Consider the following 25009-nt stretch of genomic DNA (forward strand, 5'->3'; position numbering starts at 1 on the left):
GGAGAGGGATTTGGCGTCAGTGATAACACAAGCTATTATTTGGTGTTGGTGCACCAACCTCTGCGCTGCTGGAGACAAAAAGATAAGGGTCTTCTTATTCAATAATGCTCTTTCACGGTGTAACCATGACACTTACCCACTTGAAAAGTAACACAAAGGGGTCCTTTACAAGCATCCATATGTGAGTTTAGAGTGACAAACCTGTCTCACCATTGCCATAAACTCACCACATCAAGGCATCAATACCAAAGGACACTTTGCGCTTGTCTATAAGATGCCAGAACGATGACGAAATGGAAATGATCACAGGCTGGGTACCATGAGGTGGGGTTTTTTTTGGGGGGGGGGGGTCTTCAGCCTCTGCTTTTATCTCACTGATTCATTTTCCAATTTCTTTCACACCTTTTCCTGCCTAAGAATAATTGCAAACTTACTTTCTTCTGCATGATAACACTGCTTACATGCTATTACATCATGTGCCTCACAGTAAGTGAACTGGACAAAGATCGCCGTGACCACAGAGTTTTTCAGGTGTCCAGCCGGCGAAGAGATGTCGACCGTACTGTCTCGTTTGTTCCGTCTTTTTTAAAGCCTGCTGTATAAATGCGTCTCCATCCTGATGAATGATCCCACAGGGACAGTCCCACAGAGGCCACATTTACACTTATTGATGAGGTTAGCTTTCACTGTGACATTTGCTTTATACACACGCTCTCAATTAGTTTTAAAAAAGAGTTGCAGGAGTGTGTTTGCTCTACATCTCTTTTCTTTCTCATTCCCTTCACACCACACATATCCATACACATCCGCACATACTTACTTATTTATCATCTTCATGCACACATGCACCTACTCTGAAGACTCCCCACAGGACTTTTGATTGCAGCTAGACTGTTTTGTATTCATATGAGAGATTCTCGATACCCTGTATTTCTCTCATATGAATACAAAATAGTTAAGGCAGAATCAAAAGAGACCTAAGAAATCTCTTCCATCCTTCTCTTCTCCATCTCGTCTCCTCGCAGCGATTCCTCTGACACTTGATTGAACCATTTTATCTTGTTAAGAGGGGACTGAGTGTAAAAGGAGACCCCTCAGCCGTAAACTTCAAAACATGGTTCCCTGTGATTCCACAAAACGTTAACTGCACGCAGAGATCCAAATTTCCTTTTCCTTGGCGAGATATACTGTAATACCCACTTTTCTCAATATGTTGTTTCATTCATCTTTCTTGTACCTCACTCCCGTCCCAACCCCTGCAAAGTACTTGAGTTAAGTGGGGAGGCTTGCTTCCCAGTTGGAAAGTAACATTTGTCTTCCTGGTCCTGGTCCCTCTGAAAAAAAAATCAGGGAATAGTTGAAGAAAAAAGCCTACCAGGAGGATTGGTTCTTTAAAAGACGAGTACATTCTCAATGCCCTTGCACGTGTTCTTCTGAGAGCTCTAAGTAAAAAAAAGAAAAACACTTGGATTTCTTTTTTTTTTTTTTTTTTTTTTACATGATAACGTCAGCACGTGTTCTTACAATCGTCCTGCAGGACTCTTACCCTCCTTCTGTATTCTAGATGTCACTGTCTTCGCATCCCTCACATGCGAGTGTTCATTCCCGACTCAGAAAAAAAGATGCGGTATTCAGATGCTCTATAAAAGGATCCAATTATCCTGACATGCACCCCCACGTCCATCCTATCCATCCAACTGCTCATCCTTAAATCCAGAGCTTCCTTTGCTTGCCATCAACTTCTTATCCTCCTGCTAGTATTCTCTTCTTCCAGCAACCCAGCAATGATTAACATTGATCTTGTTTTTGCTCCTTGTTTCATTACACCTCTCTTTCCACACACCAGTTTTTATTTAACACACACATCTGGAAATGGAGCACAATGGTATTAAACAGCTTGGTTTGTTTAAGACATGAGATCCTTCAACACGTGAGCAGGTCCAACATGTGACTTGTGTTTGATTCTGACATTCTGGGTTAGGCAAATCCCCCACTCCCAAAAAAACCTCCATTATGCTCAAGCACAAAATCAATATCGTCTCAATACACACACACAGGAGCACACATTTATATGCCTGTACAAGAAGACAGATGCCCATACATATATTTGAAAAAAAAAAAACATGATTTTTTCGGTTTAATTCATTTATTCAATCTGGCAAATTCAGTGAAACATTTCAGCATCTCCTGTCTAAAGTATGGGGAGGTGGAGCGTAAGTGGATCATAGTACCTGAGGGTTTCATAACAGCATTTGCATAACAAGCATCTAACTGCCAGAGGCACGTACATGACAGGGATGGAGACCTTTGAACGCAGTCTTTGTTTGCTTAAAGTAAAGGGAATAGTCAGCATGTGCAATATTAGCAGAGCAACACTCGAACTACTTTAACAAATATAATGACGCTTGGGGTCATGTGAGAAATGCTTCAGTAGATCATCGTAATTGTGGCATGTGCAAAAGGTTTGGCAACTTACACCTGTGAGCCGTCAAGGAGAGTCGCTTTCTTCTGCTGCTGCACTTCAGGGTCAATTGTCCTGCTCAAGTGCTCTTCAGCAGGAGTTGATAAAAAAAAAAAAAGGGTCACACTTACACCCACGTTTTGATTCAAACCACTGAAAGTTTGAGATCTGTTTCATCAGACTTTAGGCTGCTGCCACTGCAAACAAAAGAGGTCTTTTTTTCTTCTTTCTTTTTTTTGTTTAGCATTATTGAAAATGTAAAGGTTTGACTCTCTCTGCCATTAAGCAGAAAAAATGTAAAGGTCTATCATCTATGCATTAGTAAGATTAGCATTTTAGCAACGGAAAGATTAGCAAGGAAATGAATACCATGAGAAGGATTGGTATTTATTCCAGTTTCTTATCATGTGAAAGCTTGTGTTGTGAATGTGATGCCATACCAATATATATTCATGTGTGGTGCTAAGCCCAAAAGTTCTGATGAAGGCCGCAAACTAAAAGAAGCTTTTTTTATGATTTGGTATAACTGGGATTTGCCAATGAAAATCCTTGTGCAACTTTACTTTTCACTATTCAGCATCGAAGCATATTATGATCCTTTAGCAGATTCTGAGAAAAATCTCAGAAATTCTTTCACTAAAGTTATAAACTTCAGTGATAGATTAGAGTGGTACATTTAGGAGAAGAAACTCAGTTTTCTAAGAGCCATGCCAACAATAAGTGTTTTTACCATTAGCGGACAGTGGTGTAAAAATAAGTGACATGGCTCCAATGCGCCTGATAAATGTAGCAGGTTTACGTCCGTGTGTTTGTATCTGTGTAAAAGCATCAAAGCTTATGTAAGACTATGTAATACTGCATGTCCTTTAAAAATAGCTATCGGTGTTCATTTATGTGAATATTTACTGGTCCGCCTGTCTGCACATGTTTGTTTTATGTGCACTTCTTTCACAAGCATTGCGACAGCACTTGTCAAGTAGGTTACGTACAGTATCCACACACACACACAGACCCACACGGCACATTGTGCGGGTAGCCTCTGGCTGCTGCTCACACATCAGACAGTATGGGAATCGGAGTCTGACACCAATTATGCAGAAACGGTGGGAACTTGTTGCTAAACCCGACATATCAGTGGGTTGCTGTTTCTCCTCTGCATCATCTATACCTCAAGGCTCTGTGTGGGTCTGTGTGTAAAGCCATGAGAATAGTAAAAGCACATGAAGTACCATGATCCCCAGCATTCACAGGATACTGGGAAACAGATTACCATTCAAGTCACAGATTTTTTTTTTTCCCTCAAAAAGTGAGCACTTGTAAAGTTTATAGAAATTTAAAGCTTGTGTAAGATTCTTCACAAAATATAAAAAGAGATAAACACAGCTCTACAAATTGTTTTCTTTTAAACAAATTAACTTCAGTGCAGTGTAAGCATTATATTCCAATAACCTTAACTTCAGAACGCTTTGCATTAAAGCTGTAATTATTGAAACATGAGGGAAAGTGTCAGGAATTTGCCTCGGTCCAAAATGTTTGTTAGAGAATTAGCATAAAGTCGTTTTTTCTGGTGGATTTTCAAGTTAATTTCCCGCTAAAGATTTTCAGAAATTTACAGCACCATTTAGTATTTTCTGACATTTTTGCACCAATACACATATCCACACACACACACAGACACAAACGGCACATTGTGCGGGTAGCCTCTGGCCTGTGCACATCTGAGCTCTTATTGAAGGTGTATCGGTGAATTTGTACGAGTAGTGCACTTGAAGCAACATTAGAGACTGTGTTTCTATTGCTGCAGCACATTAGAAGACAAATAAACTGTGCGATAAATGCTTTTATTCTGTGTCGAGTTCAGCACAACAGTTTAGCACACCCTCATTACTTTATAGTCACCTATTTTGATGTCTTGCCAGACAGCAGTGTGTCTCAGAGAGAGAGAAGAAAAAAATCAAACCAACAGTTTAAATGATCATAAATACATGTTTGAGTCTCTGTTGCAGGGCAAAGCTGCAAAGTCTTTTGTATTGAGTGATAGTCAACAAATGCCATCTGATCTAGCTGGCACTACTTTCTGCCCTTTTACTCCTCCTCAGCTTGTCCAAAATCTAACGTACACGCAATCATGCTCAGCACTGCGAACCATGCGTCATTATGAATCACAGCACGGTCGAGGCTACCGCACTTACAAACAGGCACACACGTACCGCACGCTATAGTGCTTTCACATCCATCGGACCACCAGCTGCCTGACAGCTGTCTAAGCCAAAGTGAAGGGTAGATATTTTGACAGCATCATCTTTCTGATGTCTAGACTGAAACTATTAAATGCTGTGGCAGATGTATCTGTGTTACTGACATTGTGGAACATCCCTTGAATGCTCTGGATCCGGCGTCTGTGATTCACTTTAAAAAGTTATTTGTTTCCCTCGTTTACACTTGACCTTAACTGTGTTTTTGTCTTTCCTCTATTGTCATTGCCTCCTTTAATCACATTACCTGTTGTAATTTGATTCCTTAAAATATACGGTTTGAGGTAATCCGTTTATTTCTCCTGGTTGTCTTCTGACTCATTGCATTTTAGAAAATGCGGATGTTATACCTGTTGCTTTATCACAGGGGTAATTTTTTCTTAATATGTATTGAAAAACAATTGCAGTCTTTTCTTGTCTTCCCTCCATCAGAAGGACATGTGGGTTGCAACATAATTAAATATAAAGGTTTTCTTCTTTTTTTCAGAGGTGTTTTGTGTATTTTTTTTTGTCTGAGGTTGCTTTCCATTAATTTCATCACAAAGACTCATCCATCAACTGTCAGTGCCTCTGAAGTCTGTTTTTTTTTGTTGTTTTTTTTTCAGTCTTCATTTCCTGGTTTTCCACACGGAAGAGGTCCATGATGTGCTTCGGATCTGGGACGGGCCCCAGGATGGAGGTGTCCTGCTGAGGGAGCTAAGTGGCTCAGCGCTACCCCAAGATGTCCACAGCACCTTTAACACTATCAGCCTGCAGTTCACCACAGACTTCTTCACCAGCAAACAAGGCTTCGCTCTTCAGTTTTCTGGTGAGAGAGAGAGGGGGGGGAAGGATGATAGGAGGTGATGGGAATGTTAAATGAACATGACTGGGTGGGACCAGTTTCAGCTCTCACACATTTCACTGCAGGAGATGACAATAATACTCTCTTTTCATCTTCTAATCGTGCGCCATTAAATGCTCTTTCACTCACTGAGCCTTTCTTTGCTCCTTCAGTGTCTACTGCAACCTCCTGCAATGACCCAGGCATGCCTACTAATGGGACCCGCGGTGGCGACAGCAGGGAGCCCGGAGACCATGTGGTGTTCCAGTGTGATCCGGGTTACATCCTGCAGGGGGCCAACAGGATCACCTGCACTGAAATCAATGGTCGCTTCTTCTGGCAGCCAGACCCTCCTACATGCACAGGTACTCTACAACATAACCCCATCCGTATTACGAAAGCCTGCATGGATGAGGATCACAGCTTCACTACTGCTGTGCGAGTGCTAAGACCGAGGCTCCTCGTATTTTATTATAGTCGTATTATTTCCTGCCGCCTGCCTAATACAGTCTACTGTATATCTCCTCTTACTGGCCTGACTTTTGTGGAACAGGTAGAGAATACAGATTCCTAACTCGATTACTTAACAGACTCCTTAAGTGAATCTTAAGTGGCAAACCTGATTGCCATGTTCCCTCGACATTTACTGAAGTCACTGCGGCAGACAGAGAGATCTGATTATCCTGTTCCTCAATAACAACACAGACCTCTCAGTCAGACCTACGCTCTTTGTACAGTCTTTGTGTTAATATATTATCGCACGTGGTTCTCTGCTAAACAGTGTGAAGTCATTAACAATAGCAATTAAGACCTTGTGATTAGCTGCCTTATTTAATTAGCACTTAGCTTAATTAGATCATTTTTGGCGAACAATCGGACACTTCTGACACAGGTGAGAATGAGGTAAGAGAACATCTGTGTGCATTAGCTAGGTTTCAGTTAGATCAATCAACTGCTGCTCCAACTTCCTGTGGGGAAGCTGCACAACACATAGAGTAGGAGGTGAGGTTCTTACAGCTATGTAGTTGTGCTGTTTTGGGGCAATTTTAGACCAGTAAGTTTTTCATTTGTATTTCAAATTGATTTTCATTATAAGTTGTCACTTTGATCAGTTGTGCAATGCATTAGAAAAATAAAAATTTAAAGGTAGCAGTTTGTCAGATTCCAAAGCTTAGGGACACTTGGTGATCAAACGCAATCCCAGCACTCACTGATAAGTATTTATTTTGAGAACAACAAACTCCTTTTGGCTGTAATCAGCCATCAGCACAATCACAGGGAAAAAACATTATATAGATCCAGGCTATCAAAGTCCAAAAGGCTTAAAGAAGATTTACTGCTGAGTTGTTTCCTTCAGTCTATTTTAACTACTTAATAGGACTTCTGTTTCATCCTTCTTCCAGCTTAAACCTTGCATCTTTTCCTCACTCATATAGACTCTGGTTGTTTGGCAGCATCATGTAGTTGTAATCTATATATGGTTTATTTAAGGTTTACTTGAAATATGCACCATACAATTCTGAGTCCTTGTGTTTTCATCATTTTTGTTGTTTATTTATTTTTAACTGGGATGATGGAGGCTTATACTGGAAATATGTTGGTCTTACCCAATAATAAACACTAAGACTAACACTTATCAGTGAGTTCTTAAGTAAAATGAAACACACGTTCATGCAATGAAAAGTAAAGGATTCCAGCATCTTAAGATAGACTGAGATCAGCTCTGTTGTTTGATAGCAGTTCAGTTGCTGTCCAGATGCCACTGTTGTTTACTCCTTGACTGCAGTGAACTGTAATGGATTTCTTCCTTGTCATAGCTCCATGTGGCGGGAACCTGACAGGTCCTAGTGGGCTGATTCTGTCTCCAGACTATCCTGAACCGTATCCTCACGGACGAGAGTGTGACTGGACAGTTACTGTCACACAGGACTATGTCATCTCTCTGACCTTCAACCAGTAAGCATTCAGTAGAAAAGAAAAGGAAAAAATGGCAACGCATATGTTTTGACTTTTCAACAGAGGGGGGGATTTATGCTTCAGTTGATCTTTTAACCTTTTCCGCTTTTTTATTTTTTATTTTTATTTCCGCATTTTATTTTCAAAGTCATCCTAGTAAAGCGTTGTTACCTTACTCGCAGCCTATCTAAGCAGCAGTTATGTGATTATATTTTTAATGTTATTCTCTATAACCAGGTTCAGCTTGGAGCCAAGTTATGACTTCTTGCATATCTATGATGGACCGGACTCCCTCAGCCCCTTGTTGGGAAGCTTTTATGGCACAGATGTTCCCGATCGCATTGAGAGCAGCTCCAACACGCTCTTCTTGGCTTTCCGCAGCGACGCCTCTCTCAGCAGCAATGGATTTGTGCTGCAGTACACAGGTACATGTCTTTTCTTTGAAGGAACACCTTAAAGCAATACAATATTTGGTTACTTGGATAAAAACAGTGAAGCTGGGAGAAAGAGAGAGAGTTTTTTTGTCTTTTTTGCATTTCCATGAGAATTAAATTGTTCATTTTTTGGGGGGGGGTGGGTGGTTCCCAACTCCAGCATCTTATAATTCTGAACAAAACAGCAGATTTCAAGAAGGTTGCATAGCTTTATCCCCCAAACAGTTCACATTTTAAAATTCTTCCTCTGGCACAGTGAGAATGCATTTACCCTCTGCTGCTTATCGACCTTGCAGATTGTTTCTTTTTAACTTTCCCTTCAGTGTAGTCCAGAGCGGATACGATTACTGGTGTGAAAACATTCTCCAGTGAAAGAATGGGTTGTCTGCAGTGCAGCATCCTGATCGCAACCTCCCTGTTTCTGCTATGGCCTGATTGGGTGTCATTATTAACGTGCGCCTCCTAGCAGGAATTCTGAAAACAAACAACTGTCGGCTCGTGATCAGTGCAGCTGCACTAAAGGCCTCTGATAGATTGGAGCAAACAGCATTTTGTTGTCTCATGTCTAAGCACGGTTGACCGCAGCACATTGTTCAGGGGACCCAAATTTATCTGTTCACGAGTGGTCACAGAGGGCCACTTGGTTTAAGGATTGTGCTGCACATCTGTTTGTTCTGCATTTTTGTTTTAGCCTTGTAGGGGACTACCTCACTTCCTAGCAAATACACGGATGCTGAGAAAGCTGTAAATTAGACACAGCATCTATGTTAGGGGCTTTGCTTGAGAGAGCAGTGTTAAATCTAAGTCTCCCCACCTCAATTAGAGTTGTTCAAGGTATCAGACACTTAACCAATTCCGGATTGACCCCAAAGCTTTCCGTTTCTTGGCTCATGCTCAGATAGGATTTGATGTACAAGCAGTCGACTGATTTGAGAACTCTACCTGTTTTTGACGCTGCAGCCCTCCAACTCATTGGCAAACCGTCCTTAAATGAAGTGAGAAACAATGTTTCTGCAAGACAGCGTTACAGAGTCTACCCCTTAACTCACTCCCAGCAACATTCACTGCAGTGTGTGATATTGTATGGCCAATCTGGTAGAGCAGATGGACCCAGTGTGTGGCTTCGAAAAACTCCCTCACCCCACTTCCAATTCTCCACACTAATGAACCATAACCAAATAATACATAAATTACCTCCTCGGTTTCAGACAAACAACATGGCACAAAAGTGCGTTTGGCTGCGAGTTCGGGTCTGGTTGGTAAGGAGACAGCACGTCGACGAGTTGGCCCGATCCGGCATTTGGTCAACCCGCCCCTGAAAATTGTATTACAAAATGCGCCCGAGGTGCTGTCAGCCTCTTCACTGAGCAGTCTTTATGTCTTTCTGTTTTCTTGTCTCAGGCATCCTTTGATTAGGTCTTTTACGCTTTTCACATTGGCTCTCCAGGGAAATATGTGGACTCAAAGACTTTCCATACCTGAGCCACATTTAAATGACACTCACAAGACACAGGCAAGGACATTTACACATAAAAACATGCACATTATTTCTCTAATCCAACACCTTCATCAAATCTTGGGCTCTCTTGCATTTTACCACTAAATGTCTCCTTTAAAAACACGACAATAAAATGGAAAAAACAGACAATGCGTTTCTCACATCTTCACTCACATCTATAAATCAGGGTCAAGGCTTGTTAAATCAGCTCATTTTATTGGGGTGACCAACCTTCTGCAGACCAGCTTGTGCCAAGGGCCAGCCCTTTCCTAATGCCTACTATATCTATCACAGCTCCGCTGTCTCTTTTCATGTCCATCATTTTTACCCTTCAGCCCGAAAGGCTTGGGGTATTTTCGTCGAGGGTGAGGGCAGGGTGTCCTAGCTGACATCTTTCTTATCGTCGAAAGATGTTTTCACCACCAATATATATATTTCTGTCATGACATATCAAAACAAGGTTCATGTCTAAATAACCCTTGTCTAGAACAGGCAGTGGCAGTCAGCAGACATACCTGGCCCTAGCACTCTGTGATGTCATCAGTTCCCCAACTTTCAGCTTAGAAATTCAACAATTACTTACTGCGTGTCTAGTTTTTGTCATCAATGAATTAGAAATTTGATCTTGTACACTGTGTACTTCTTTAAAGCACTTGGTGTACAATGTGAAATATAAATCTTTAAGTGCAAGATGATATAAGGAGACCAGAAATTCTTATAATATAAAGGTGTCTTAATTTGATTATTTTCAGTGAAGCGATAAAATACAAAAAGAATGTTACATTTTCGGGGTGTCAGCTCTGGGACTCATTTTAATGTGCGTTAGTCTTTTTTTGTTGGCCTCCCAGTGAACCTTTTTTAAGAAATGCTTCTGCGATATGGACATTGTTACAGTGTTCCCTATTTAAAGTTTGCACTCAGCTAGCTCTTGTTGACACAGCTCAGGTTCTTGAACATATATTCTGTCAGACACTCAAGTGTTAGTTGAAATTTCCCTAACGAGAAAACAGTTGACTCACCTTCCTACGCTGGGTGTAAGTCATCAAATATTAAAGTTTGCTGGGAAAGTGGACTGGGTTTTAAGATTGAATTAAATTGCTTTGGGCATTTTTCCCCCCATGTTTATTTTAGCAGTAAAGGTGTGAAGTGTGACAAATTGACAGGCCTCCACTCACGTGTACATTTTCCACCTGAGAACAATGCGATGGTAAATTGAGCAAGACATCTTTCTTATGACCTCAGAAGTGATGATTGATATGTGTGGTCGGTTGCAGGGTGTGTGTAAGTGAAGTTTGGCAGGGTACGAGTGTAGGTGTGTGTGTGTCTTTGACAAAGAAAGCTTGCGTATGTGCATTGTCTTCTTTAGTTGACTGCACAGCGAAGCGTTGGTTGAGAGGCGGTTGTGTGCAGTCAGCAGACCTTGGGCCAGAGCCATGCCACTCTCAATCAGCTGCCTGTCTTTCTCCACAGCCATACATACCCCAGCAGCCACAGATGAGAGGCCACCGTCAAGGGCTAGAGAGAAAAGTGGCAGTCAGTCAGTGAGATATATTTACTGACAGAGGAAAGCACAGAGTTGCAGGAAACGGTGGGGCGGGGGTGAAAGCAAACGCAGCCACAAAGAGGAAGGGAAGTTTGAAATCCAAGTGTATCAGTAACCTTAGGCAGAAAACAGCTTCTGTTCCAGTATCACGGCTACAGCTGGATGCAGAAAAAAAAAATCCTTTCATGGAATAACAACGCCTGCTCACTTCTGTCACTGATTTTCCACTGCGTTACCTCTCTCTGCAGAGAACCCTAGGGAGTCTTGCTTCGAGCCCGGCCTGGTGCGCAATGGGACACGGGTGGGCACCGATCTCAAGCTGGGCTCCACCGTCACCTACCACTGCGACAGTGGCTACACACTAGAGGGAGACCCAACGCTCACTTGCATCATGGGGGTGGACGGCAAGCCGAGCTGGAACAAACCCAAACCCATCTGCATTGGTAAACACTGACATCTGGAGACGGTTGTTAGGAACACAAACCACATCAGTGCTTATAGATTTGTCACGTGTAAACATGTCTATACGATTAGGCTATTTTTCCCATAGAGCAGTGTCCTACAGGTGTATGTGCAAAACTGTGTGGGTTTTGCTAACACTAATAGATGTGCAAGTGCAGCTTTAATTTAAAGAGTGCTGCTTATTTTGCATATATTCTCCTCACGCTCACAGTGGAACGAGCATCATTCTGACTGCTCTCTGATATTCCCATGACACGACTAGCTCACGCTGCGCGCATTCCCCCCGGAGAGCTCGTGAAAGATCCCTGACACCACAGAATCGTCTGGCTCTCACAGTGTGAAGCTTTAGTTGTACGCCAGGTGGAAGACAAGCTCATACCACGCAGATTTTCACACATGGGGAAACAAGGGTTCAGGGTACAAGCGTGCGCTGAGCCTTTTTTGGGGGGCTTTAACCAGTAGAAGCAATCCGGGTCTCAGCATGCCCAGGCTAACCCAGACGGACACTTGGAAAACATTGCAATTTCACTGTGACAAACACTGGGGACATCTTCCACCGAAAGCCCAATCAGACAAGAAAAGTAATTTAGGAGTGATGGAATAGAGGGGATGGAAAGGTAGGAGGAGGGGCGAGAGAAATGGAATCTTCCACTTCTGGCTGTAGATCTTCCTGTCATGTCTGCCTTGTCCTTTCCTGTTTTTTTTGGTTGTCTCTTCTTCATTTCTCATTTATGTCTTTTTGCAGCTCCGTGTGGTGGACAGTACAGTGGTACAGAGGGAGTTGTCTTGTCTCCTGGTTACCCCGGTAACTACAGCAGCGCACGAACCTGTTTGTACACTGTAGTCGTGCCCAAAGATTACGGTAAGCCAAGGAGTGAGAGCGTCCTTTTACACTCTTCCTGGCAGATGTTTTAATGTTTTAATCGTGTGTTTTTGTGCCGGTGTATAAAGGTGGTTAATTATTGGTGCTTAATTAAGATGCAATTTTTCTGTAATGCCAAAAAAAAAAATTCCTTATCAGGCTCAAACGATGCTCAAGTGCCTCACTCAGTTCTACATATTTTTCAAGGCTGAAGGCAAGAGAATAAAAAGAAAAACACTTGAGGCTTTTTTTCCCATAACTAAATATTTTTAGCGAAAGCTGCACCGGAGAGAGAAAGTTTGTGTTAAACTTGTAAAAGCTCCCATCCTCTTTCAGTTCTTGCCAAATGTTTTTTATTTTTAAATCACAGAGTGATTGATAGTCTCTACATTCATCGGTCTCATTGCTACACATACTTTTTGACATCACTGTGGAAGAGCAATTTAATCACCAGCTTATACACTAGTCATATAACACGTCAGTCAGAGGCACGCATCCACCGAAATATAATTAGATCCAGAGTTTCCGAAGTTTCGCTGCTTTTTGGCATTTCCTTCTTAAAGGTCACAGTTTTCTTCCAAAATGTGATGCCATACTGTAAGAGCAGGAATTTATTCAGAAAGCAAAGGGTGTCGGAAGAGGAACACAACACAGCACAAGCGCGTACATTCAGAATTAAACATGTTTCACTTGCTTGCTCGGGATGCCGCTCCGTTTCACTTTCTATCTCGGGCGCTCTGTCTTGCTCTCCTTTTATCTCCTGCTTCCTCTTCTCTTCCCTCTGGCTCCTTAATGAGTTATCAGCACCATGCCTCTCGCGGGGCAAACTCACGTCCTATCATTGTTAAATTACACCAAAAAAGCAGTGGCGGGCATGTGTTTGGCTTTGGGCTACTTCACCCCAGTCTTTTGAATATTGAGGTCATGACGCTCATTCAGAGGTCCGGCTCTGCTCCAAAACGACCGGGCACCTATCCTTCTTGGAACCTGTCGGCAGCGTATTTCGCTCGGCCGAGTCAAAGCGAGAAAGGAAATTGAAATAATTAAAGTCCACATTTGCATTTTCTTGGAAAATGACAGCGAGGCCCAAGGCAACTCACTTTGTCGTGATGAGCCACAAATGCTCTCGCCTCCATTCTTGCCACTTCTCATTAGGCTGATGCACTAGCGCTAATGATAGGCTATTTTCTTCAATGCAGAGGACAGGGTGGGTGTAGCCGCAATGACTGGGTTCTCTTATCAGAGACAGAGATGAAGAGGATGCACAAATAATGGGAATCGCTGAAGATGAGGCCGGAGATTATAGATGCTGAATCATGTCAAATAAGTGGATCTCAGAACATAAGGAACCACACTTTGATGGAGGAGCAGTAGTCCCGTCTTTCACCTCTGCTCACTTTTTTACTCTCCACCTGCGATATGTGCTGCGAGTAAACGAGACAGATTGATTGTGAAGGGGCTGAATATGTTCAGGCAACAGCAGTAGAAAGGGTGGGTTGGAAGGATGAAAGCACTGTAGTGGAGATTTAGCTACACATTGTACAACAGATTGACTGTCATTGCAAAGCCTTTCATCTACTGACAGGCAATCAAGCCCAGACAGGATTGCTGATCTCCATTGTAATATCAGGGTTTTTTGGCTGTGTTGTCATAACTGGCAGTATTATCTACCTTGCTTTAAAGGAGAGTTTTTGATTAAAAAATTTATTTTGTTTTGTTTTTGAGTCATTTCAAACAATTATCATCTCAGTCAATTTCACGACTGCGTCTGTTTTTCCTAGTGGTCTTCAGTCAGTTCGCCTTCTTCCAGACGGCCCTGAATGACATCGTGGAGGTTTACGATGGGGCGACGCAGCACTCCCGCGTTCTTAGCTCGCTCTCTGGAGCACACACAGGTACCCACACACACACACGCACATTTCAGATGCCTGAATACATGATTCCAATTTCAGCAGGTATCAAACTTGAGGGAGGCAAAAAATAGAAGCTATTTACATGCAACTAGAGATAGGAAAGACGTGACTCATACACATTTGTATAGCTTTGTTTCATCTTCAGCACTAGCTCGTTCCAAATCAGTAACAGTGATTTGACTATTTGAACTCCCAGCCATTATTTTTGACATGACAGGGGGCTAAATAAAATTGTTGTCGTAGACTTATCCTTTTCACAAGGATCCGGTTAAACTCAGAGACACAGTGCTGACGCAGACAGAACCGCGGTGGCTGCAGGTGGGCTCCACTGAGCTGTAACACAATTCAGCAGTGACAACAAGAGTCACAGGGATAACATATCTACAGACAGGCTCAAGCCTTGCATGAGCATACACCTGAATTGGTATTACACAAACACTCGTGTCAACTCTTAACTTTTGTGCACATGCGGTTATGTAGGCAAACAAGTGCAGTGATCCACACGGTGCCTGTTTATGCTATAACTTCTACTTTTTAAACTAGTGGAACAACTGGATAGATACTTTTTTTATATTAATTGTTACATGGAAAGATAAATAAGATGATATATAATGATATACAAAGAAATGGGAGCAGAGATGGTAAACACAGGTAATGATGTTGTGCTCGTTCCATATATATTATAATACGATGGCCTCACATGCCTGTGAGCACGTGTGAGTGCTTCCCTTTAAAACTATTGCATATTTGCAATAAGTGGCCAGTAGAGAGTGACCTCACAAACAAATGAAAAAGTAATAATTGCATTCCTGTAACTCAACCTACCTAATGACCTAAGCCATTACAGGAAAACCTTCATGTTTGGTAATGATGGTATGATTCAAATACATTTAAACAAACACTTTACCTTCACTTTTTTTGAGCTGATATCTGTCTCTTGCCATTATAATCATGAGTGGTGCTATATAATTTAAATTCAGTCATTTATTTGGCCGTGTCTGCAAAGCTAGACTTGCACAGTGCAGTTTTGCTAGTTCTTCTAAGCCACAGATGATAAACTACGGCACATAGATAGTACTGCTTTAACCAGACAATCCATGTTCGGTTTGTTTGGTAACTTAATTCCAGTTTTTGTTTTCTGTCATTAGGTCAGAGTCCAAACTTAAACTTAACCTAAACTGTCATATTTGAATCAAGTGTGTGTTGCAGACAAATACAACACAGTGGTTCATGTGTCACTAGTGTATAAAGAGCCCACTCGTGTAGCAGTGCTGAGTAGATGTCTACATAAAGTGGAGCACACATACGCACACAACTCACTAAAAGAGAGTTATGAGAGTGGAATATGGTAAAAAAGGACAACAGTTTTAAGGTTAAAAGTTAAAAGGCGAAAAATAACTAAATGTGTGCCATATTATTTTTGATGAGTGGATGTAATAAATACTACAACTGCGCTGATAGGCTATAAAAGCAATGGCTGTAGTCGGGGAGGTTCAACCTCTGAAGAGGGTGTGAGTGAAAAGGTGCCGAGTTTAGGGCACCCCTCCGCCTCAGCCTGCCCTTGCCCTGTGGCTTGACAAAAGCAAAATGATTACTTTGGTTTGTGTCCAGGGCAGCCTCAGAAAATCCAGTTTACAGCTCAATAAACAGGATGCTATATTAACTACGGACTCGAGGCAGCAGGTTCGCAGAGCTATCTAACCAGGCATGGCAGAGCAAAGCTGACACACTTTGGCAAGGGAAGAGAGATTTTAGCCCACACGTTGCCACTGAATTAGGCACAAACCAGAAGCATGTATCTCCATTCACCATACCGAAGCAGCAAAGCTTACAAATCTACTAACGTTTACATCTGCAAGCGTACAAAGCACGGAATTAGCTTCGTGTGTTTTCCATTATGATCTGTAGGCTTTTTTATTTATTTTTTTTTTCTGATGTATTTTACCTTATTTTCACCCACTTCCTGTCCTTGTTTTCCATGGTTCTTATCAGGTCCACACTTACTTTAGCTGGTTGACTTTATTTATATCATTATTTGATCAGTTCTTGTTTCTACTGTAATTTAGATTGTGGAACTTTAGTCTCCTGTGTTTTCAGTTGAATCTATGTTTTTTGTCACACATGCTGTCGTGTCTAAATATAGATGTTATCAGTATGTACAGTACAGTTTGGGGTTTTTTGGTAAATGGCAGGATGGGGTTTGCCAAACATGTTAAATCACAGAAGTCAAAGCACGCAGCATTTTTCTGTAATTATGGAGACCTTGAAAAACAGATTCTCTACTAAATGATCTCAGTAAAGTATTCAGCTGTATGCTTTTATTCCTTTTATGCTTATTGAGGTAAAATACTTTCTCTACAGAGAAATGCCAGTGATTGTGAGTTATCAGAGGCAGTGGGGACAAACAGAATAAAATAAGAGGAAATGAAATGTGGAATAAATTAACAGTAAAAAAGGTGTGAATTAGAAAAGAGAAGAACAAAATGACTGATTCAAGAAATCAAGGACACCTATCTAAATGCTAATTTTTTAATAACCGATTTGAAAAAAAAAAGGGAAGAAAATGGCAGCTGTCTCTCTCCTGGCCATCTAGGACTAGAGTTTGCTAAAGTACCCTTTCAGCTCACTGCAGAATAAACACAAAATGTAACTTTGCAGAATTAAAATTCACCACCTAATATCCACAGTTGGCTAACTCTTTTTTTAAACTCTAAACCTGTCGTTTAGTTGTGATTTTTAACAGCCAGAATTTTTCTCGCTGACGCTGTTTATCGGTGCACAGAAGTAACTACCACTGAAATTCAGGCACTGATCCCAGCCAAAGTCACACTTGACCTCGTTAGCCTTTCACATGTCAGTGCGGAAGATCATTTTAAGGACAAAGTGGTCGGGATGCTGGACAATGGCCAGAGAGCCAGTAAGTTACATGCTGACACATGTTTGCTCTTACTGCACGGATGCTTGCCCTGCGCAGCAAATTATGAAACACTGTCACCATGACAGCACACAGCAAGGGTTCCTCTAATAAACTAGCCAGCGTGCTCTGGGATCCAGCAGTGGAACCTGAACATTCGCGGTTATGACTCATTAAGAAACTGTGCTGCTGGTGCTGTCTCAGGACTCTGCATTTAAAGGTGCAGAAGCTCTCAGAAAACCTAAGAGCACAGAGCAGACTCACTGAGACTCGCTAACACACACACAGACACGCACACATCCACACGCAGATGTTGCCTCTGAGGTTAAGCACGTCTGCCTCCCACTACAGTGTGACAGCAAGCAGACATAGAGTAATGAGATTCACAGCAGAACGCCAGTCAGCACCACACTGAGAGAAAGACAGAGAGGCAGAGACAGAGATGATCACGCTTTGTATCATGTTCTGTGTCAGTCAACAAATTTTACACCACACTGGATACATCATGGGGGTTTTCCTTTTGTGTAATTACAATATGGGCTAATGGGGATTGCAGTGGATCGTATGGGTAATTTTTAGGAATTAAAAAACAAAACAAAAAAAAAGTATTCTCAGGATTTGTTTCACAGTTAGATGTTTTAGACCTCGGTATAAATCACATTTTATTTGAGTAATGCTATTAGAGTAAAGAGTCTCGTAATGTGGTGAACCCCCTAAATTCTTAGTAAATTGTCCTTGCGTGTAGTTTAAAAATCTAATTTTATACCCAAAGAACAAAGAGTGCTATCAAAAGGCCTGCTCACACCAATTACCCAGAGCAATTTAAGCTGTACAGTAAGACTTCCAGGGGCTTGACTGTGGAGAGCCTTACACAGCAGGTGAAAAATGCAACCTTGAATTTGATTCCATATTTCGGAAACAGCCCGGGACAAAAAGTCACAGGAGGTCTGGTCACTGCAGCTGCTTTTCAAGCGCTTAAAAGTCATGCTGTACTATTTTAAGTCTACTCTGACAGCCCACCTTATAAATTAATGGGTAACTCTTGTGAACTAAAAATTGGAATGTGAGTTGCCTTAGCCCAGCTGGAATAACACAAACAGTTATCAAACCGGGAAAAACAAGAACATGATACAGAGTGAGGCTCATACGCTGATCAAATGCAGGTTTTACGCTTCGGGACATCACTTGGTATAGGCAGACTGCAGTCAGAGGCTCAGCTGCACCCTCACACAATGCTATCAGTGCCAATAAGCAAGATTACCATTTAGTCACAATGTACCTGACAGATATTTCTGGCTTTCCTACAGGTATAGAAGATAAACAGAGTACTCTGTGGCTGCAAAGTATTAAGCTAATCTGAAGAATCAACATGCATTTGCATGCACCGCAGATGGTGCAAAGCCTTCTATAAGCATGTTATATTTTCACCCCAGTGAGTTTTTCTGTGAAAGCGTAACATCGCCGAGCACAGCTCTAGACCAAACAGCAAGATTTCACTCGGATGAGATACCCACGTGTTTTTTTTTCTTCTCTTTTTGCACTTTCCTGCAATGCAGTACATGAATAGCACTTCTAAATATATCCATATCCAGAGACCTGCAGAATGTCCTCTTTCCCTCAGTCATTGCAGATTCCCTAGCTCTTGCATTTCTTTAATTTTCATGCTGGATGTGCAGAACGAGTTCCTAAAAATAGTCACCAGGATTCACATTCAGGAGGGAGGAAATTAACAGAGCTGGTGATTCAGTGGCAATTAAGTGACCGGAAAGCAACACAAACATAAACTGATGCTGAACAAAGTGTTTTGCTAAAAATTTGTTCGCTAAAAAACCTTGATCTTATCGCAGGTGAGTCGTTGCCATTAGCAACCTCCAACCAAATCCTGATCCGCTTTACCTCCAAAGGCCAATCCAGCTCTAGAGGATTCCATCTGGTCTACCAGGGTGAGTGTGCAACACACACACGCACAATCACACACTCCGAAACAAATTCTGCTACCTTTTTTTTTAATTCCCTCTGTTCGAACATCCCCCTTCCTGTCCATAACAGATGACTTGATGAGTGATTTTGCAAGGATTCACCTTCAGCCACTGTCTCCGCCGTGATGTGCTCACGCGCATGCATCTGCAGAAAGTGTGGGAAAAGTTGTGCTTAAACTCTCCCGTTGTTCTTTCCCCCCCCCAAGAGGGGCTTTTTTGAATTCTTATTTTCCTTAAACAGTTCACTGTACCAGAAATGACATTTGCTGTAGATATCCAAAGGCAGTGGCAGCCCTGAAGAATGTTTAATGAATAAATAATACTTTTTTTTTTGGCAAGTACGCTGAAACAACGCCAAGGAAGAAGCAGAGCTGAATATCATATTTTATATTGTCTGTTCTGAGCATTGTGATCACACTGACATAGTCACTAAAAAGAAATCACAAAATCAAGTGGTGAGATTTTTCTATTGCTCTGGATGATGTCAACAAAGGTGGATATTCCTAACATGTTCATCTCAGGCACACAGTTGGTCATATGTTCTGTTTTTATTGAGGGAGCCAATCAGAAGACTCCTGGTTTAAAAGGCAAGGAACTAAAATTGCTTGTTTCTAAAGCCCCTACTCAAATGTAAAGCATAGTAGGTCGGTGTCTCTAACTCCAGGTTACGTAGAAGCACTGCAGCCTTTTACACATTATTTAGTTTAAAGTATCCTGGATAATGACTCAAATCAAATCACCATCCTTCCTGTTCACAGCCGTGCCGCGGACCAGCGCCACCCAGTGCACCTCAGTCCCCGAGCCCCGCAATGGCAGACGAATGGGTAACAACTTTGCCGTCGGCGCCGTGGTCCGCTTCGAGTGCAGCCCTGGTTACGTCCTGGAGGGATCGAGCGCTGTCGAATGTTTAACCGTTCCCAGTGCCCTGGCACAATGGAACAGCTCGATACCCAGCTGTATAGGTAGGACACAGATACTCAAAACACACAAAAACATACACACACTTGTTTTAAAGTCAAGCCGTAAGCTTTAACTCCACAGCTCAATACTACGTGTTTGATATTCTAATATAAGCATTTGTTTAACTGGACTCTAATCCAGCTGAGTTCTGCTTTTTTTTTTTGTTTTCTTTCTACCTCAGTTTATTTGCCTTTTCACTCTCTCTCTCCTTCTGTCTGGTTCACATACTTGATATTTTGAGCGTCAAGCTTCCATCTTGACACAGATGTGGGCTGCCAGCCATCGCCTGTAGCTATACAGTGAAATTCAGCCATGCAACGAGCAGGTGGCAGCCACTGCTCAGGGTCACAAATACACACCGATGGACACACACACAGATGCGCACACAGAAATCAACATGCATATACGAAGACACACTCTCATACACAGCTTACAGCTGAAGCAGATGCTCCTGTGCTGTCACCAGATGTGACTTGAACAAGACAAGCTGGGAGGACAATGTCTGAGGACTGTAAACACTCCTTAGGAGTTTGTGTATGCAAGCACGAACCAGGCGGATCATGTACAGCGTGGCGTCCTCGTGTACGTTTTGATTCTGGTTCTGATATGAGCATTTAAGTTTATAGAGGCGAAACTGAAGATTTTTATTTAAACAACATGTACTGAATTTAACCTTTTTTTACATTTTAGTCTGTTTTGTTTTTGTTTATTATATGATCTGTTTCTCTTTGCATTTTGCACACTTTTAAAGTAACTTAGACCTTAACCTCATCCTCTTATCACACAGTTCCATGTGGAGGTAATCTGACCCAGCGAACTGGCACCATCTTATCTCCTGGATTTCCTGAGCCCTACCTCAACGGCCTCAACTGTGTATGGAAGATCACAGTTCCCGAAGGATCAGGAATCCAGGTTTGTACAATAACGTTTCTGGTAGGGATCAGACCAACTCCTGGATGCCAGGATTGGTAAACCAGAGGCAGATTCACCAACGTTAGCAGTCAGTCCCCTGTCTAATTTCCCTTTCCAAATCCACATGTTGCCCAAGGAAATCCCGCTCTGATTACATTTATGGAAAGTAAAGTCACATTTGAAAATATATTTTACAACGGCAGGTTATAATTAGAGTTTGGCATCTATGCTCTCAGTGAGGGTTCTGGGTTGGTGAAGGATGTCTAAATAGCAGGCAGCAATGCAGCAGCACAGACATCTCAGCAAGAACGATGGAAGATTTGCACAGAGAGACATATAGGATATAAGTGTAAGACCACATTTGTTTTTCTGCCAACACATTAGCTTTCATTGTCTGAGCTATAGCAGCCTGTCTATGAGCATGCAGAGTAATCTCTTTTTAAAACTGTCTCTGACCACTTTTTTAAAGCCATTCACAGTGGCTGTCCACCTCTAGCTTCTAGCCTTTATGATCTTTGTTTTGACAACAGACCTCTGTGTGATGAGATGCTTTCAGCTTACCAAAGGCCAATTAATGGAGCTGCACACAGTATATAAAGGTATAGCTTTTACAGGCCTCTCAGTTGTGTGGAACTGTGAGGTGATAGTGTCTCTGGGCCTTTTTAAAGGCTCCGAATTTAATTTGGCAGATCACTATACCAGAACCTTCAGATTGCACAACCTGAAATAAATTTTCCTATAATCACCTCTTCAATTACTTTACTTTTCCTTTCCTGGGAGTTAATTCAGTTTGCATATTCTTATTCCGCGATGCGTGCGTGATGGAATCTCATGGAACCTGGGCAAGGTCCCTGTGGATCTGCCTGACAGAAAAGTTTTTAGGCTTATGCTTCAGCCTCTGTGCTTAATAACCTCAGTGGCGTCCCTCAGCTATTAGCTCCCCTACCTCAGCTGACTGTCCTTGCAGGTCAAATACACAACATGGCCCAAAGGCACACTTAGCATGCTGCACTTCACGCCAGCATTTGTTTGGAGGGGAAGTAGACCAGAAATAACAGCAGAGAGCTGACTCTATGTAATCCTCCAAAAGGTAAACAGCACAACACTTAGATATGCATTTCTGACTTTGGAGGTACAGTCAAATGATAGTATGCCATCATTTTTCTTTTTAATATTTCTACAGAGAGAGGCACATTTGCTACAGGGTCACTGCAAACTGAAGAGAGTTTACGGCTCTGTATCTATCTCTCTGCAGCAGAATCCTCCCCCCCGTTCCCTCTCTTTCATGCAGACATCTTCTTTCTTGTTCCCTTCCATACTGTTGCTCTCCTCCACCAGCTCCCCGAAACACATTAGATTGGAGTGTCACGATCTAGAAGAGAACTTAAAGGAGCGAGGTGCCTTCCTGGCACATTTACTGTGGCCCCCTAATGAAAGATCAATCTGTGATCTGCCTCGTCTCTCCGGGAGCCCAGTGCACCAGCACCCCTACAGCCCCTTTAATTGGCTCATATCCGATCTATAACCATCAGAGGCAGAGGAGACAGTAGAGGAATGGATGTGAGAGGGAACAAAAAAGGGGAGTCTTGGAAGGAGAGTGGGGGAAAAAAGAAAGGACAACAAAGACTGAGGAAAACAAAATCCATTGCCAGTTTCACAGAATTTTGCATGTTTTACTGTTTGTTTGTTTTTCTGTTTTAACAACAAAATAAGTTTTGGTATCTAGACTGCTACTCTTATAGCATTTTGGTTTTCCTACTGGTTGCAACTGTCATTTGTAGATTTAGTCGCTTTGAAGAATATTCAGCATTCGCCACATGTCACACAGTCTTCTTAATTTAAAATCCAATTCCCACCACTTGAACGCAGTCGGAAAAGGAGGCGAGTCTAATTAAGCATCGCCTTATTAATCGTGTCTTATTCTTTGGCTTTTCAGACATTTCGTGTCCTCTTTATGTATTTTGAACCGAAAGAAAAATGTCTGTATACTCTGAGAGGCTGTCGCAGCAATCTTAACTACTGTTGTTACCCCGGTGATCTGTACATAGAAATATCTTTTTTCATACTTGGACTATTAATCACTCAGCAGGGTTGTGTTTTTTCAGGCCTTATCCTAAAGTAAGAGTAGATGTAACCAAATAACCATGTTTTTAGTCCTTGACTTGCAGTAACTAGCTTCACATACTTTCCTTCGTTCTAATTTTCTTGCCCATAATGCTCCCAGATCTGCTCCCTCATCCCTCTCTCTTTCTTTCCTTACTGTTTTTTTTGGTCTACATTTCACTAATTGTGTTCCTCTTCCGCCCCCTCTTTCTCCCTGTCTCTTCCCTGTCTCAGATCCAGGTAATCAGCTTTGTGACAGAGCAGAACTGGGATTCGCTGGAGGTGTTTGACGGAGGCGACAACACTGACACCATGCTTGGCAGCTTCTCGGGTATTGCCGGATATGCATTTCTATATATGCTTTTATTTTCCTCAACGTGTCTAATGTGTGCAACCTTGGACATAAAACATATTTTGAAAACAGCCTCATCACTTTTCACAGAGCAGAGCCTGCAGTCTGGAAGAGATATTGTGTTTACTAACCAAAGCATAGATTTCTTTAGAAAAAAAAAAGATGGCTGCCACATGTAGCTCAGTTTCAGTTCTAATCTGGTACAAATCTTGCTGCCTTTGGACAAAGGTTATGTTATTCTTTGTGGAGTTGAAGCAAATGTTTGTTTACAGTATCTTTGCGACTCCTGTCAGAGCGAGAATGCAACAACGGGGAAGTTATGCTTGGAACAAGACCGAAAGTAAATGTTAGATCTGCCCTGAAGTAAAGAGATGACAGAAACGTGGCACACTAGTTTGAGTTGCTAATATCCAGTTACATTTTTCTCTCTCTTTTGGAACAGTTTTTGGTTTTTATCAGCTGAACACCTGCTTAAATATTGGAATAAATTCTCGTCTTGTGAAAAGTCAGTCGGTCATACCATTGTACCGCTAACAGACACGCTTTTCAGCTGTTTGCCTGCAACTCACGCATAGTTAGTTATAGAGAGCAGCTATAGAGGAGATAGCATTCCTGAACTCCACTGTTAATCTTCTCCCAAAGGCACGACGGTCCCAGCTCTGCTCAACAGCACCTCCAACCAACTCTACCTCCACTTTTTCTCTGATATCAGCGTGTCTGCAGCTGGATTCAGGCTGGAATACAAAAGTAAGTGGTGTGGGAAAAAAACATGTTTTTCAAACAGTGTTTGTTTCTTGACATGACGTTTCTTGAGTGACATCAAGGTTTATTTGATATTTTCCCCTGTTGTAATTTGATATTTCTTTTTTTTTCTCCCTCTCCATATTTTTGTTTCCATACATCATCCACTTAGCTGTGTCTTTGACTAACTGTCCAGAGCCTGTAGTTCCTATGAATGGTATCAAGGTTGGAGAGCGTCTTCAGATGAATAACGTGGTGTCATTCCATTGTGAACCAGGATATACACTACAGGTAAACTCTTCAACTTTCATATAATTCTGTCATGTATGACCATCGAAAATAGGCTGAATCTCGCCTTTGATAGTGTCTCTCTTCTCAGCCCTGCTTTTGTTCAGTTGCTTGCTCATGCTGCAGTTCTTTTTTTTTACAGCACTTGATATGTCAGGATGTAGAATAGAAGAAAAAGAGAAACAGAAGCTGAATAGATAGACTTGGTCTTCTGGCTATTTTAGTTCATTTCAACTTTTCTTGCAAGTGATCTCTTTTATTCTCTATAGTCTGTTGCAAACTTGCAATAAGGTAGGCAGTACCCTGGCTTTGGCTTTAACAGGTGCCATGTATGGGTTCTGTATTAAGTTCTGTAAAAGGGGATGTATATTCTGGCCAGATGACTAGGTTCAAGGGTGATTTTCCTAGCGCTGCTTTCATTCACTGGCCATGATAAATGCTTGCAAATAAGTAGCCACGGTAGCTAATATCAGCTGATGATATTGGCTAGTTGATAAAAACCAAAAAGCAGGAAGAAAAATGGTACTAGATGGACTTAAAGTCAGAATATTCA

General features: G+C 41.9%; 1 protein-coding gene across 1 annotated transcript in view; it reads left to right on the plus strand.

Annotated features, from left to right (window-relative positions):
• csmd2 (CUB and Sushi multiple domains 2) overlaps positions 1-25009 on the plus strand; it is a 162206-nt gene that overhangs the window by 77682 nt on the left and 59515 nt on the right. Inside the window, exons 24-36 of the mRNA XM_039605940.1 lie at positions 5322-5524; positions 5713-5904; positions 7357-7495; positions 7733-7920; positions 11219-11413; positions 12178-12294; positions 14076-14189; positions 18969-19064; positions 19859-20062; positions 20848-20972; positions 23310-23406; positions 24070-24174; positions 24341-24459. Of these exons, the coding sequence (XP_039461874.1) occupies positions 5322-5524; positions 5713-5904; positions 7357-7495; positions 7733-7920; positions 11219-11413; positions 12178-12294; positions 14076-14189; positions 18969-19064; positions 19859-20062; positions 20848-20972; positions 23310-23406; positions 24070-24174; positions 24341-24459 (1894 nt within the window). The remainder of the gene's footprint in view (positions 1-5321; positions 5525-5712; positions 5905-7356; positions 7496-7732; positions 7921-11218; positions 11414-12177; positions 12295-14075; positions 14190-18968; positions 19065-19858; positions 20063-20847; positions 20973-23309; positions 23407-24069; positions 24175-24340; positions 24460-25009) is intronic.

This window comes from Oreochromis aureus, linkage group 22 (genome assembly GCF_013358895.1).
Source record: "Oreochromis aureus strain Israel breed Guangdong linkage group 22, ZZ_aureus, whole genome shotgun sequence".
Taxonomy (NCBI): Eukaryota; Metazoa; Chordata; class Actinopteri; order Cichliformes; family Cichlidae; genus Oreochromis; species Oreochromis aureus.